General features: G+C 37.1%; 1 protein-coding gene across 2 annotated transcripts; it reads left to right on the top strand.

The window, feature by feature from the left end:
- On the top strand, positions 13,314 to 15,265 carry LOC107619296 (thioredoxin-like protein YLS8). Of its 2 annotated transcripts, XM_021111125.1 has the most exons (3): positions 13,347 to 13,365; positions 13,472 to 13,614; positions 14,756 to 15,265. In XM_021111125.1, the coding sequence occupies exons 2-3, from the start codon at positions 13,495 to 13,497 to the stop codon at positions 15,062 to 15,064; spliced, it is 429 nt and encodes a 142-aa protein (XP_020966784.1). In that variant the 5' UTR covers positions 13,347 to 13,365; positions 13,472 to 13,494; the 3' UTR covers positions 15,065 to 15,265. The 2 variants fall into 2 exon arrangements, with proteins under 2 accessions (XP_016177040.1, XP_020966784.1); XM_016321554.2 differs by having other exon boundaries at positions 13,314 to 13,614.

Raw genomic sequence — 15,855 nt, 5'->3', positions numbered from 1 at the left:
AAAAAAAAGCTACAAATCAAAAAGGAGAAACAACAAGGATAGCACTATAAATGGCAGACAAATCAATGAAGTATGCACATAGAATAATTGATAATGTCTTAGTCAAAGTGGAAAAGTTTTTTCTTCCAGCATATTTTGTGATTCTTGACATGGAGGAGGATGAAAATGCCTCCATTATTCTAGAAAGACCTTTTCTAGCTACTGGGAGAGGCTTTATTGATGTTGAAAAGGATGAATTAATGTTGAGGGTGCATGATGAGCATTTAATTTTCCATATTTTCAAAACCATACATCACTTAAGTGATAAGGAGGATTGTATGAAGGTTGAATCAAGTGATCCAAGCCTCCAAGAACCCCCTGATGAAGCTAACAAGAATTCGCAACCAAAGCCTGCCTTTGAAATCAATAAAATACCCCCTGGCATCAAACCTAAGTTTGATGCTGGGAGTTTATCACCAAATGAAGAAAAGAAAGTTCTTAAGAAGGTGCCCACGGGTGGAGGAATAAGAAGATCCCTACAAATAACTTCTCCCCTGGACAACAAGTGATATAATTCTCTTTCCCACAATGACTATGGCCAGAAAAGTCCAACAAATGGTATGAACCTTACACAGTAAACAAGATCCTCTCCTTGGAACATATTGAACTCATAGATGAAAATTTGGAGAAAATTCATAGTGAGAGGGGAGGCATTAGAGCATTATGATCAACCTCCATGTAAAATCCAGAAAAAGGATAGATAATTAATTGATAAATTAATTATGATCAAAGGAGATTAAGAAATTAAAATTTATAATTTGGAAAAAGCAAAAATAATTAGAATACAAATTAAAACACTAATATTAAAGGTTTTAGCCCAAAATTGGACCAACGGGCTAAAACAAATGAATCAGGCTCATGTTGGGCCCAAGCTCACATATATAACCCTCATAAAATTATAAACTCAACCCTATTTATCCTTTTTAGAAGTGTTCCATGGATAGGAGAAGAGAGGGAGAGCAAAACCCTAACTCACTATTCCTCATCAACTTTAAACCTGTATAACTTTTGCTCCTAAGCTCCAATTAATGAGTCGTTTATGGTCACACATTTGTCTCAGAATCCTCTTCAATTCTATTTAAACTAAGTGGTAAGAAAATCTAAATTTCTCACCCAGTTCTTTATTTCCTACAATTTTGTGTTTTTGGCCTTATGGGTGTTGAGAAAATTGTGTTTTAGTTCTTTAGGGGTATTCTAGCAAGGATTCTAAGTGGGTTCTATCCTATATTCAAGTGGATTAAGGTAAGAAAGCTTTTTTCCTTTGGATTTTCCTATTTTATGAGCCCTATGTTGAGTAAATTATCATTTTTATGGTGAATAGCTTGATTGTTGAGTTGGTATTGCGAAATTAGAGCTTGGCTTGCTTTTGGGAACACTTAGTAGAGGTTTGGTACCGTTGGTTAAAGTTTAAGTTGATTGGAGGAGAAAATTCAAGAGTTGAAAAAGCTGTCATTATGGTATGAATTTTAGTTTCTAGCAGGCATGATGCAAGACTATGTGAAAACCAAGGTTAATTGCCCCTAGGTTAGCATTGACTGAAAAGGTTGATGATGGATTGTGATATAGTTATATGTGAATTGGATGTGATGAGTGCTTTATTATTGAATGAATAAAATTGGATAAGAATTAATTGATTTGGGGTGGTATGATCGCCTATAATGGCAATTAATATGGAAATTTAGGCCGAAGGCCGAGATAGAGTGATTTATCCCTTATATGGTAAGTCACAGTAAGTGATGAATGTGCTATGAGTGGATTGTTGTTGAATTGATGAGGAATTGATTATATGAATGGCTTGATAGTTTGAATTATTGAGGTAAACTTGGGAATTTAGATGGATTATGTTGGAGTGGTTTAGTTATATGTGGAATGGGTAGGACTTGATTAAATGAGTGTTAGGATACATAAAAACTGTGTTGGAATGGTTTGAAATTGGATTGAAGTGAATTTTGGTGAAAGTTGGCAAATTGATGAAATTGGTAAAAACTAAATTTTGACTAACTTCAGCATGCCATAACTTGGTGCTTGGAGCTTGGATTCGTATAAAATTTATTTTAAATCAAAGCTAGTTAAAATATCTTTGAAATGGTTAAAGAATGATGGAAAACTGAATTTTATAGAGAAAGATATGAACGAACGAAAATTGGTATAAAAAACTAAATTTTGAGATTATGCAAAAAACCAGAATTTCTGGTATGCGTGCCCACGCATCATATGGTGCGTACTGATGACAAGTCATCCTAGCCTATTTTAGCTAGTCTTTTTCTTTTGTTTTCATTAGAATTATGCACTTTCTTGAGCTACAAGCAAAGAGATTTATTTTTCCTCCAAAATACTCATCAAGTTTTTGGCGCCATTGCCGGGGATTGATTAGATTGACAATGATTAAGTGAGGTGGTGATCTAGATCAAGCACTTTTTCTTTAATTTTTGACTAACCCACTAACTGTTTGAAGTTTTGTCTGAGCTAATAGAAACCTCATTCTAGCAATAGAGTGAAATTTCCTTGGCTCATCCTGTTGAATATGATTTTCATAGCTTGAAAAACAAACGAGAGGAGTGGTTTTCGTTCATTTCTCTCTCAAGTTTGCCAACTGTTTGATACTTTGTGTCAACTGATCCTTTAATCATATCCTGGCCTGAATATGCTCTATCTTCACTTGAATTGGTTGTGACTGTGCAGATCATGGAAGGGAACTCAACAAATTCGAGCAATCATGAGAGTAATACCCCCACCATGGACGATAATGTAACCCATAGTTCGAAGCAACTATCCACAGCCATGAATGATGTTGCCCAATGGTTTGAAGCTTTTCCACAAGGAAGCATTATCGGATGGGAAGAACTGATGAATGGACTCCTAGTCAAATTTAACCCATCACAAAGAATTGTTAAGCAAGAGGCAGAAGTGCATCCATTAGAGAAAGAAATTGAAGGTGCTCGTGCAGTAATAAGCCATAACAAGCAGATGCATCAGCAGACTCTACAACAATTAGATAAGATGGCTAAAAAAATCACTGAGTTGAGACATGCTGTAGTACATACATACAACCTGACTCAAAGCTCATATGGGTGTAATCAAGCTGAACAAAGCTTTGGGGCCATTAACCATGAGCAACAAAGCTATGAGCAACTGCAAGCTCCAAGCAATCACTCTAGCATGCTCCAGAACAGACCTCAGAATGATGTGTACAATCCACCTTGGAGAACTCATTCTAATGGGAGGGGGGTTGAGAACCAAAACCAAAGACCAAGGGACTTCAACTGCAACAACCCCAACTTCAAAAATCAACTTAAAACACACCCCCACAACAACAATCACACACACTTCCAACCCCGTCTTACCTCACCATTCGCTCAAAATGACCTTCATCAACCACCATAATTACCACAACCACTTCCAACCTTTCAAAGGATCTATATTCTAGAAATGCTGATGGAGAGGTCCATCAAAATTCAAGAAATGATGGCAATAGAGCGGGAAGAAATAAAGAAGCATCAAGAGATGATAAGCAAGAACCAGGAGGCTTCACTCAGAAGACTTGAAAGGCAGGTGGAACAATTGGTGCAAAACCTTGCTGAATTGGGTGAGAAAAAGGGGAATTTGAACCCAAAGAGCCATGAAAAGGATGCTGTGTTGAAAGAGAAGGGAGTCATGGAGGAAAACAAGAAGGCTATGGAAAGAGAAACAGAAGGAAGGAAGCCCATAGCAAGAGGAGGAAACCTAAGGCAACAGAAGCCTCAACTTTCATGAGCACAGAGTGAAGGATGTCAAGCTAGTGACAATAAAAAAGCGCTTGTTGGGAGGCAACCCAACCCGAGGTAGTTTTCTGTTCATAACTATTTTAATAAAAAGGTTAATTAGTTTTATCTATAATGCAAGAAGCTAAGTTTGGTGTTGCATACCAAAACAATCTAAAGGAGAATGCAGGATTCTAAGTTTGGTGTTTCACCAAAATCCCATTATAAAACACATTCTCACTTTCTGCATAATGTAGGCTTCAAGCATACTGGATGAACTACTTAGCCATTTTACTGTTTTTCTTAGTTCCAGTTCTATCACTTTTGAAAAAGAAAAAGAAATTATCACAAATGGTTAACCATTGGCAAGGTACTAAGTTTGGTGTTCTCACACCAAAGTAAGTACAAAGGCCCACAAATAAATCCTGCATGCTAACCATTGTTTCCAAGTGCTTGGGGAACAAGCAACTTTCAATATCATTGCAGAATGTCATACAAGCTGTTGGAGATTTGAACATCATCAAGAAGGAGAAAGATGAACATGAAAGTCAGCAACAATGATAATGAGAAGAAGGAAAGCAAGTAAACTTCAACAGGTTGTATTGTTAAGTAATTGTTTTGCATCAAATATTGCTGTAATTGAAAGTTGGATTGTATCCTTATCTGCCCTGCTTGTCTGCATAGCATAGTCTTTCTTTATAATTCAATAAGCAAGAGGCTTGATCATTCACAACATTCTCATCTTCAAAACTTGTTTGCACTCAATTTTCAAGAAATGCATCACATGAAAGTTCTTTGAAAAGAAGGATTGAGGAATTAAACAATTTTGAGGCAAGCAAAAGATTAGGAGAAGTGGTGGTTCTAGTTGTATGATAATGCATTGAGGTTGCATGCTTGTGAAAACTTGCATGGGAGCTCATAGGCAGGACATGAAGTTCAAAGAAGTATTGTGGAGATTCTCAAAAACTTATTGATCCAAGAAGCAGCAAACAAAACAAAAGAAAATAAAGAAAATACAAAAGCAAAAAGAACATGGCCCAAGGCTCTGAGCATCAATTACTAGGCAGAAAAAGAAAGAAAGAAACAAAAACTCAAAGAGTTGTTATCCTAGTGAATGCTTGTGGTTGAAGTGTGTCAAAGAAAGAGGCTTGAGCAAGTAAATCCTTAGGGGTGCTTTAACACCTAATACCTTAAAACCAACTGGTTTAGGAGTATTGATTGAAAGCTTATCTAAAGAGCCGCTTTGAGACATGATCAACTACTAAGCTAAAATTGCTCAATCCTTCAATCCCTGTGGGATCGACCTCACTCCCGTGAGTTTTTATTACTTGATACGACCTGGTACACTTGCCGGTTGGATTTGTGTGTTTTGGGAGAGATTTATTTTTCCTCCAAAATACTCATCACGTACGCACTGAACAGAAGTGAAGGAAGTTCTCGTGTGTACGCATGAGGGGTATGCATACGCACAACAAGTGGGTTTTGCGAGTCGTGCGTACGCATGATAGGATGCATACGCACAAGCTGGAAAACCTTTCGGGTGCGTGCGTACGTACAAGGGTGATGCATATGCACAAATTAAAACTTTATTTTTAACATTTTGGCTTTTCTGACAAGCTTGTAACATTCCGTAACTCCCAATTAAGGTTTGATACCTAGTTTTTGGGCTCTGAAATGAGTGGGAGAATAGGGAATGAATTAAAGTGAATTATTTCCAGATAAACACTTGGTTAAATCGGATGATATGGTTGCAGGGATGGTGGTTCATTCCGTCCACAGTGAGGATGGTGGTATTATCCTGCTCACGAGTTAATAAGTTTAACTATTCTAAATTTACAACGAATTAGGGTTAAAGAACATACTAACTCATGAAACTAATCTAAATAAATAATAATGATGAATTATGGTCTGAATGACCGGATTGGCGAGGACGGTGGTATCATCCCTCTTTCCTAGTGTGTTATTGGTTTGTAGGGATAGTGGCTTTGTCCGGTCCACGGTGAGGACGGTGGCATTGTCCCACTCACAAAAGAAATAAATTAATGAAGTGATAAAGAATTGGGGATTTAGGAATCTAATCGCTTATGAAATTACTTAAGAACACTGAAAATGATCCATTAGGGTTTAAAGGGCTGTTTGTGGCAAAGTCAGGGTGATGTCCTGCTTGCGTACTGATTGGTTATTGCATTGGTACCTGCATCGGGCAAGGATGGTGCTTAATCCCATTTGTTCCATGGTTGCGGTATAGTTGTAGGGTCGGAGGTTTTAATCACGCCTGCTATGAGGACGGTGGTGTTATCTGGTGCACGAAATTGTGATCTCTACCAATGGCACCCAAAACTTGGTATGCACAATCTTAATCTCAACTCTTTTTCATAACTCCGCACAACTAACCAGCAAGTGCACTGGGTCATCCAAGTAATACCTTATGTGAGTAAGGGTCGATCCCACAGAGATTGTCGGCTTGAAGCAAGCTATGGTCATCCTTGTAAATCTCAGTCAGGCAGATTCAAATGGTTATGAGGTTTTGATAATTAAAATATAAATATAAATTAAAATAAAGTTACTTATGTAATTCATTGGTGGGAATTTCAGATAAGCACCTGGAGATGTTTTGTTGCTTATGAACTTCTGCTTTCCTACTGCCTTCTTCCAACCATGCGTTACCTCCTTCCATGGCAAGCTGTATGATCCTCTCGGATGAAAACAAATCCATATGCGCTGTCACCGCACGGCTAATCATCTGTCGGTTCCCGTTAGCATCGGAATAGGACCATTGTCCTTTTGCACACTGTCACTTGCGCCCCCACATTCGCAGGTTTGAAGCTCGTCACAATCATCCCTTCTCAGATCCTACTCGGAATACCACAGACAAGGTTTAGACTTTCTGGATCTCAGGAATACTGCTAATGGTTCTAGCCTATACCACAAAAAATCTGATCTCACGGAATGGAATGCTCTGTTGTCAGGAGAGGCAATCATGCGTCGTGAACCAGGAGGCCAAGAGATACACACTCAAGCTATTGCAGATAGAATGGAAGTGGTTGTCAGGCACGCGTTCATAAGTGAGAATGATGATGAGTGTCACGGGTCATCACATTCATCAGGTTGAAGTACGAGAGTATATCTTAGACAAGAAGTAGGCGTGAATTGAATAGAAAACAGTAGTAATTGCATTAATTCATGAAGAACAGCAGAGCTCCACACCTTAATCTATGGGGTGTAGAAACTCCACCGTAGAAAATACATAAGTGAAAGGTCTAGGCGTGGCCGTGAGGCCAGCCTCCAAACGTGTACAATAGTCTATGATCAAAGTGATCAAAAGATTCAAGGCTAAAAGACATAAAATAAATCTCTAAAAGTAGTTTTTATACTAAGCTAGTAGCCTAGGGTTACAGAAAATGAGTAACTAAGTGCAAATAGTGCAGAAATCCACTTCCGAGACCCACTTGGTGTGTGCTTGGGCTGAGCATTGAAGCTTTTTCGTGCTTAGGCTATTCCTGGAGTTAAACGCCAGGTTTGGTGCCAGTTTGGGCGTTTTACGCCAAGATGTTTTAGGCTGAGTTTGAATGCCAGTTTGGGCCATCAAATCTCGGGCAAAGTATATACTATTATATATTGCTGGAAAGCCCAAGATGTCTAATTTCCAACGCAATTCAGAGCGCGTCAATTCGGTTTCTACAGCTCCAGAAAATCCACTTCGAGTGCAGGGAGGTCAGAATCCAACAGCATCTGTAGTCCTTTTTCAACCTCTGAATCAGATTTTTTGCTCAGGTCCCTCAATTTCAGCCAGAAAATACCTGAAATCACAGAGAAACACACAAACTCATAGTAAGTCCAGAAATGTGATTTTTGAATAAAAACTAATAAAAATATAATAAAAAGTAATTAAAACATACTAAAAACTATGTAAAAACAATGCCAAAAAGGGTATAAATTATCCGCTCATCACAACACCAAACTTAAATTGTTGCTTGTCCCTAAGAAACTGAAAACAAAATAGGATAAAAAGAAGAGAATATACAATGAATTCCAAACTTTTCAATGAAGATTAGCTTCAATTAGATGAGCGGGACTTGTAGCCTTTTTGCTTCTGAACAGTTTTGGCATCTCACTTTATCCTTTGAAGTTCAGAATGATTAGCATCTATAGGAACTCAGAATTTAGATAGTGTTATTGATTCTCCTAGTTCAGTATGTTGATTCTTGAACACAGCTACTTTATGAGTCTTGGCTGTGACCCTAAGCATTTTGTTTTCCAATATTACCACCAGATACATAAATGCCACAGATACATAACTGGGTGAACCTTTTCAGATTGTGACTCAGCTTTGCTAGAGTCCCCAGTTAGAGGTGCCCAGAGCTCTTAAGCACACTCTTTTTGCTTTGGACCACGACTTTAACCGCTCAGTCTCAAGCTTTTCACTTGACACCTTCACGCCAGAAGCACATGGTTAGGGACAACTTGGTTTAGCCGCTTAGGCCAGGATTCTATTCCTTTGGGCCCTCCTATCCATTAATACTCAAAGCCTTGGATCCTTTTTCTACCCTTGCCTTTTGGTTTAAAGGGTTATTGGCTTTTTCTGCTTGCTTTTTCTTTTTCTTTCTTTTTCTCTCTTTTTTTTATTTGCAATTTTTTTCTGCAAGCTTTTCACTGCTTTTTCTTGCTTCAAGAATCAATTATATAATTTTTCAGATTATCAAATAACATTTCTCCTTTTTCATCATTCTTTCAAGAGCCAACAATTTTAACATTCATAAACAACAAATTCAAAAATATGCACTGTTCAAGCATTCATTCAGAAAACAAAAAGTATTGCCACTACATCAAAATAATTAAACTAATTTCAAGATAGAATTCAAAATCATGCATTTCTAGTTCTTTTGCAATTAAAACATTTTTCATTTAAGAAAGGTGATGGATTCATAGGACATTCATAGCTTTAAGACATAGACACTAGACACTAATGATCATGTAGTAAAGATACAAACATAGATAAAACATAAAGCATAATTTTTGAAAAACAGAAAAGATAAGAACAAGGAAATTAAAGGACGGGTCCACCTTAGTGATGGCGGCTAGTTCTTCCTCTTGAAGATCTTATGGAGTGCTTGAGCTCCTCAATGTCTCTTCCTTGCCTTTGTTGCTCCTCCTTCATGGCTCTTTGGTCTTCTCTAATTTCATGAAGGATGATGGAATGCTCTTGGTGCTCCACCCTTAGTTGTCCCATGTTGGAACTTAATTCTCCTAAGGAGGTGTTGATTTGCTCCCAATAGTTTTGTGGAGGGAAATGCATCCCTTGAGGCATCTTAGGGATTTCTAGATGAGGAACTTCCTCATACTCTTGTTGAGGTCTATGAGTGGGCTCTCTTGTTTGCTCCATCCTTTTCTTAGTGATGGGCTTGTCCTCTTCAATGAGGGTGTCTTCCTCTATGACAACTCCAGCTGGATTGCATAGGTGACAAATGAGATGAGGGAAGGCTAACCTTGCCAAAGTAGAGGGCTTATCCGCCACCTTGTAGAGTTCTAGAGATACGATCTCATGAACTTCTACTTCATCTCCATTCATAATACTATGGATCATGATAGCCCAGTCTATTATAACTTCAGACCAGTTGCTAGTAGGAATTATAGAGCGTTGGATAAACTCCAACCATCCCCTAGCCACGGGTTTGAGGTCAAGCCTTCTTAGTTGAACTGGCTTGCCTCTTGAATCTCTCTTCCATTGAGCTCCTTCCACACAAATGTCCCTAAGTGATCAAAAGTCTATGATCAAAGTGATCAAAAGATTCAAGGCTAAAAGACATAAAATAAATCTCTAAAAGTAGTTTTTATACTAAGATCATTATTTACGCATAATAACAAGTTTATAAAAAAAATTTGGACAATAACAACTCTCAATAAATTATACATTAGTTGTAAGATATGAGAAAATTATAAAAAAATTAATTAGATGATTAATTATTAAATGAAGATAGTTAAAAAGCGTCCGAACGAGGTCGAAAATTAAAACTTAGGAATTTAAAAATTTAACAATGATATTTGGGTTCAAAAATTTTTTTTCGAGTGAATAAATGTATTTTCTGAGGAAAAATGTGTAAAAACGCATACTGGTATTGTAGTCAGTTGTATCGACTTAAATTTGTCCGTTACTGTGAGTGAGACAATTAATTATGAGCGAATGAGGTTAAAACGAGTGAATCGGGTCCAAGTGGGTCCAAGCACATACTATATAAGTCCCATTTCAGCACAAATCATCCTCATTTGTCCTATAGATAGATAGATAGATAGATAGATAGATAGATAGATAGAGAGAGAGAGAGAGAGAGAGAGAGAGAGAGTCACCTTCTTCTTGTTTTGCTAATAACTTTTTATTCAGAGCTCCGATTGACATACCATTTGCGGCCACACGTCGCTCTCCTCATCCTCTTCGATTCTATCTAGGTATTGTGGTGAGTACCTTGAAGTTCTCTGTCCATTTTTATTTTTTCTTTTCAATTCGCATTTTGGTTGGGTATATATTGAGATATTGAGATTTTAGTTGTTTAGGGGTGCTATAGTAGGAGTTATTGATGAGTTTCATCACAAATCTCAGTAGGTAAGGTAAGGAATCACTAAATTCTTGTGGTTAGTTGAATTTGATAAACCCTAGTGTTTGATTTTGGTACAATGTATGAATTTAGATTGAATATATGTTGATTGGAGTTGATTTGGTGAATTGGATTGCTTGGAGTTGAACTTTGTGTGGCTGAACTTGAAAGTTTGTGAGGAAGAGGTCCTTTTGGTGATTTGGAGTTTGGAGAAAAATCGGCTAAGATACGGTTTAAGTTTCGTTTAAATACCATATAATGTAACATGAAGTCCTGAGTTAGATGACCCTAGGAATAAGATTAAATTGTGTAATTGGATATGATACTATTAAATAAAATTATTTTGACCAGTACCAACGTTTAACTGGCACCAACGTTGATGATATTATTTTGACTTCAAGAATGAATATGATACTAATAAATAAAATTATTCATTCCAACTAAATTTTAACAAAGACAAATCTTTGTAAGTATTGTTATCGATGAGTAATTATTCTACTTAAAGACAAATATTATTTTTTTCTATGGTATTTTTTAACTTGGTAAACCTTAAAGGCAAATACTATGTTTTTTTCACGATATATTTTAACTCAGCAGGCCGAGGATTAATCTATTACAGATTGAAATTTTATTTGAGAGTCTGTCGCTAGCCAATGAATTACTACATATAAAATGGGATTCGAATCCCTGATACAACCAGTCCAAATTAATTGAGACAACACTAATTATTTTTAATGTTTTTAACATTAAAAATTATTAAACTTTGATTTTAATTACAACTTTATAAAATATTTATAGTGATGATTATTATATATTCTTTTTGTTTAATTCTTTTTAAAAAAAATTCATATATTTTATGTATTATCTAGGATACCAGAATATATTAGTTTAAAAATACAAAGTAAATTGTGAAGTTTTAATATTAAAAACTAAATATATTAAATCCGAATTTTTGAAATTGACAAGTTAAAGTTTAACTCATACTTATTTTGGTGATCTAAACACGTAAGAATTTAGTTGGACAAAATATCGATCCGAAGCAATGTTCTGAAAATTGGTTAGAATTGGCCAATCGAACTGGTCAAACCAAAAACCGTTAATAAATACGATTCAAATAGAAGGTAAAATTGTCAAATTCAAGAACCGAAATTGAACCGCCGAATTGGCCGAAAATCGGTCGGTCGAATCGAACCGTGACTCGGCCTGTTTTCTAAATTTTGCCAAAAACTCTCCATTTTGCCTAGAGATCCAGAAACGAACCCTAGCCTTCAGTCTTCAGTTCACTCAGACACCGCTCTTGAGCCTCCACCCTGCAGCCCTCCACTCTCACCTCTCGCACTCAGTGGCCACGCCTGCAGTCTCCACCTCAAGCTTCCTGTGCAATCTCCGTCCAGCCACCGCCGTCGTCGCGACACCTCCGTCGAAGTCACTCACCGTCGCAAGTTCATGGAGCCAGCTTGGAGATTTGCGCAGCCCTTGCCGTCGCGCAGTGTCGTCCTAAGTGACCTGAAGCCGTTGCCCCCCTCTGGAGCCCCATTCCTGATTCCTCAGTCTCATGCATACTCTCATTATTTCTCCCCAAAACACAACCCTAGCCTCCATCGCGCTGCCGTTGGTCGCACTGTCGCCACCTGGTTCGTCATGGTCGTTCTTCAATCCTCCTGTTTCATCGTTCTTGAAGCCCTTCCATTCCCCCAACGCCAATCCTCCTACTGATTGATGATAAATTGATACCAATAAATTGTTACTGGTTTGTACATGCTTTTATTTTTTTCTGTTGTTAAATTTTGTTAAAGTTTCTTGATGATAAATTTTGTGCTCATTGCCTAAAGGAATACTTGTATCACATAGCTCACTACTAGTGCCTGCTGTTCGTGTTTGTTTTTTAGTTCATAAATTATCAAATTATATTGATTATTTTATGGCTCTGCTCACTACTGCTATGCTGTGTTGTACTCTGGTTTGTGTCTTCTTCGCTGCTGTGCTGTGTTTTTTGGCTCTCTGTTGTTCACTGCTGAGCATTTTTGTGTTTTATTAAGTCAATTAAAACTATGCTTTGGGCTTAATTGTGCTTAGATTGTTAAGTTAGTTAATTCAGCATATGTTCTGCTGTGCTGTTGTTGTGCTGATGTTTTTTGTTTTGTGATTTCTTTGCGAAGTGATGTGCTGCTAGAAACTGAATTGTTGTTGTTTTGTGCGTGTTTGTGTTTGTTTTACTATTTTGTGATTTAATTATGCTTAGATGGTGATTGTCTTCATGATTATTTATTTCAGTTATGTAGGATTTTGTGATTTCTTTGCATAGTGATGTGCTGCTGGAGATTGAATTGCTGCTTTTTGTGGTTATGTTTTACTGTTTTGAGACCTAATTATACCTAGATGGTGACAGTCTTCATGATTTGTTGATTTCAGTTATGTAGGATTTTGTGTTTTTTGCATAGTGATGTGCTGCTGGAGACTGGATTGCTGCTGCTTTGTGTTTTTGTTTGTGTTTTACTGTTTTTGTGACTTAGTTATGCTTACATGGTGACTATCTTTATGATTAATTGATTTTAGTTATATAGTGTCTTGTGATTCTTTACTTAGTGATGTGCTGCTGGAGACTGAATTACTGCTGTTTTGTTTTTGTGTGATTCAATTTTGCGTTTGTATTTAAATAAGTTCATAAGACTTTGGTTGATGATATTTATATAGTGTTTTAAATTTAGAAGACATCTTAAGATTTATATTAGACTAAAATTATGTTTTAGAATATTTATTTATAATTTATTTATTATTTTATTATAACGGTTTTTCCAGTTGAACNATAATTAAACTGGTTAGACCAATAAACCAGTAAATCAATAACTAGAACGGTTCGATAACCAGTTCGGTTTTCAGAACCTTGATCCAAGGTCATATCTTTGTTTCTGCAGCAGTTCTTCTAAGTACTGTACCCCTATCCATTGAGATACTCTCTCTTCCTCTGTCTTTGATTCTTATCATCTAACGAACTAGTAATTGCAAACCTCAAATTCTCTTATTATTATTTTATTAAAATTGTGTTAGTAATTTGATTTGGAAGGGGTTGGGTTGGGTTTGGTTGGTTTTCGTATGAATTAGGGTTTGTCGAAAGAAGAAAGGAGATGTCATACCTGTTGCCGCACTTGCATTCGGGATGGGCGGTGGATCAGGCGATTCTTGCGGAGGAGGAGCGTCTCGTTGTCATCCGCTTCGGCCATGATTGGGATGAGACCTGCATGCAGGTAATTCCTACCCTTAGGTTTTTTAACATTACAGTCTGGCTTGGATTGATTTTCGTGTATTGGAGTATAAAACTGAGTTGATTGTTGTAATAATGAGCTGTAAGTGTTTATCATCAAATATACACGTTTTATGAATTTTTTATGTGTGTATGATCTAGCCGTTAGTATTGCTTGAATTGGGATTCAATTCATGTGGTTTGATGTGGCTCATCAATCCAGCAGCAGTATAGATTATATGAAGGATTGTTTTCCTGTCACAACGACATAGCTTGAATCGTGCAGTGATTGCCGGTTTGCAATGTGTCCATGTGTTCTCTCGAACCCTTTACCTTTCTTTTTGGTCTCCCTCTCTCCATAAGACAAAGGAGAGACAAGGAGGATGCCTTATTGTGTGCCTGCAAATAAATGGTGTCCTATAGAAAGGAGGAAGAGGTTCAGAGGAAACTAAAAATGGCTGAAAAGCCAAACATCGGGTTTTATGGATAACTGAAATATAAAGAAAGACAAAATAACAGCTGACGAATTGAATTTCGAAACACAACTTTTTGCCTTCTCAAAAATTCAGGCACAACCCCTTTATCTGTGTTCCTTTATGTTGAATACCAATTCACCAGGTAAAAAGATAAAGAAAATTATAGTCAGTCTTTCAAATTGACTAATTTACTTTTTTGCTTAGACCGTTGATGAATTAGTTGAATTTAGGTGATTATACTGTTATATTAAAAGAAAGTTATCTTTTTTTGTTATTTAGGATGTGATTATGATTCAGCTCAACTCGTGGTCCTGAAAATAAGTTTGCAATTTGAATCTCAACGACCATGATCTGGCTTATTGAAATTGACTAATATTAGTAAATCTTATAAGACTTTTTATTCTTCAATGAACATCATGATGTTGGTTGAATGTCTACGAGTGTGCCTCAACCAACCTAGTTTTTGTATGTTTATCCCAAATTTTGTAATTTTTGTGTCTTTGCATTTGTGCCTGCCTTCCAGAATTCCTTCCAGAATGAAGATGTCGCCTTGGTTGATACATGTTACTTTGAAGTAGCATTATATTTAGATTACTATGACGAAACACCATAGAAATTGTAGCATGGTGTCTTGTCTTCTAAATAATAATTTGTTTTTTGCATGCTCAGATGGATGAAGTGTTAGCATCAGTTGCTGAAACAATAAAAAACTTTGCTGTAATTTACCTTGTGGACATCACGGAGGTTCCTGATTTCAACACCATGTACGAGCTCTATGACCCATCCACGGTGATGTTCTTCTTTAGGAACAAGCACATTATGATAGACCTTGGCACTGGAAACAACAACAAGATCAACTGGGCTCTCAAGGACAAGCAAGAGTTCATCAACATTATCGAGACAGTTTACAGAGGGGCAAGGAAGGGCCGTGGTCTCGTGATTGCCCCCAAAGATTATTCAACCAAGTACCGTTACTAAGCCTCACAAGCAAACATTGCTGCTTTCATTCTTGTAATCACCATATATTGTGCATCATACCTTGATGTTTCTGGATCTGTAAGACAATTCCTATGTTTAATGTTTTCTTCCAAAAACTGCTTAGCTGCTATTACCAGCAATATATGGTGTCTTTACATGTGAGTCTGAAATAAGCTTACATGTCTGAATGTGTTTTTATCATGTTAGCGTAGCAGTGCTCTGCTCTGGTAGCATGCAACGTGTTATTTGGCAAAAATTACAATAGGTGCTCTTATTTATAAATTATAATCTATGATTGCAACTTTCTCATTACAGAATTTTATTTATATTTTGAAGTTGATTATTCACCGTCTGTGGCCCGCGTATCAATTTGGCTCCTGAAATTCCACTTGCACTAATTTAAACCTCCTGATTGAATTCCGGACAACATACTAGTACTTTGGTTTATTTTTAACGTGAGTCAATAGTTGAACTACTGATGTGACACCATTACTGCCACGTGGCATCATCACTGAGCTCACATCATCATCATCATCATCTTTCTCATCCCTCTCTCCCTCTTCTTCCCCCACCTTCCGTCACCTCTCCCTCTCCTTCACCTTTCTCTCTCTTTCTCACCTTCCACCACCTCTTGCTGCAAGTTCCTCTGTCACCATACTATCTCCTCTAATCTCCTCCTATTTTCTTCTATTTTCACTGCCGCAGATTGGGAACACCTCCTTGCACACAAAATACACACATACATTGAAAAGGGAATTTCTAGTTACAACGGCACATAGTACCAAATATAT

Source organism: Arachis ipaensis, chromosome B09, assembly GCF_000816755.2.
Source record: "Arachis ipaensis cultivar K30076 chromosome B09, Araip1.1, whole genome shotgun sequence".
Lineage (NCBI taxonomy): Eukaryota > Viridiplantae > Streptophyta > Magnoliopsida > Fabales > Fabaceae > Arachis > Arachis ipaensis.
Note: the sequence above shows the minus strand (reverse complement) of the source record. Positions and strands in the feature narration are given on the sequence as shown.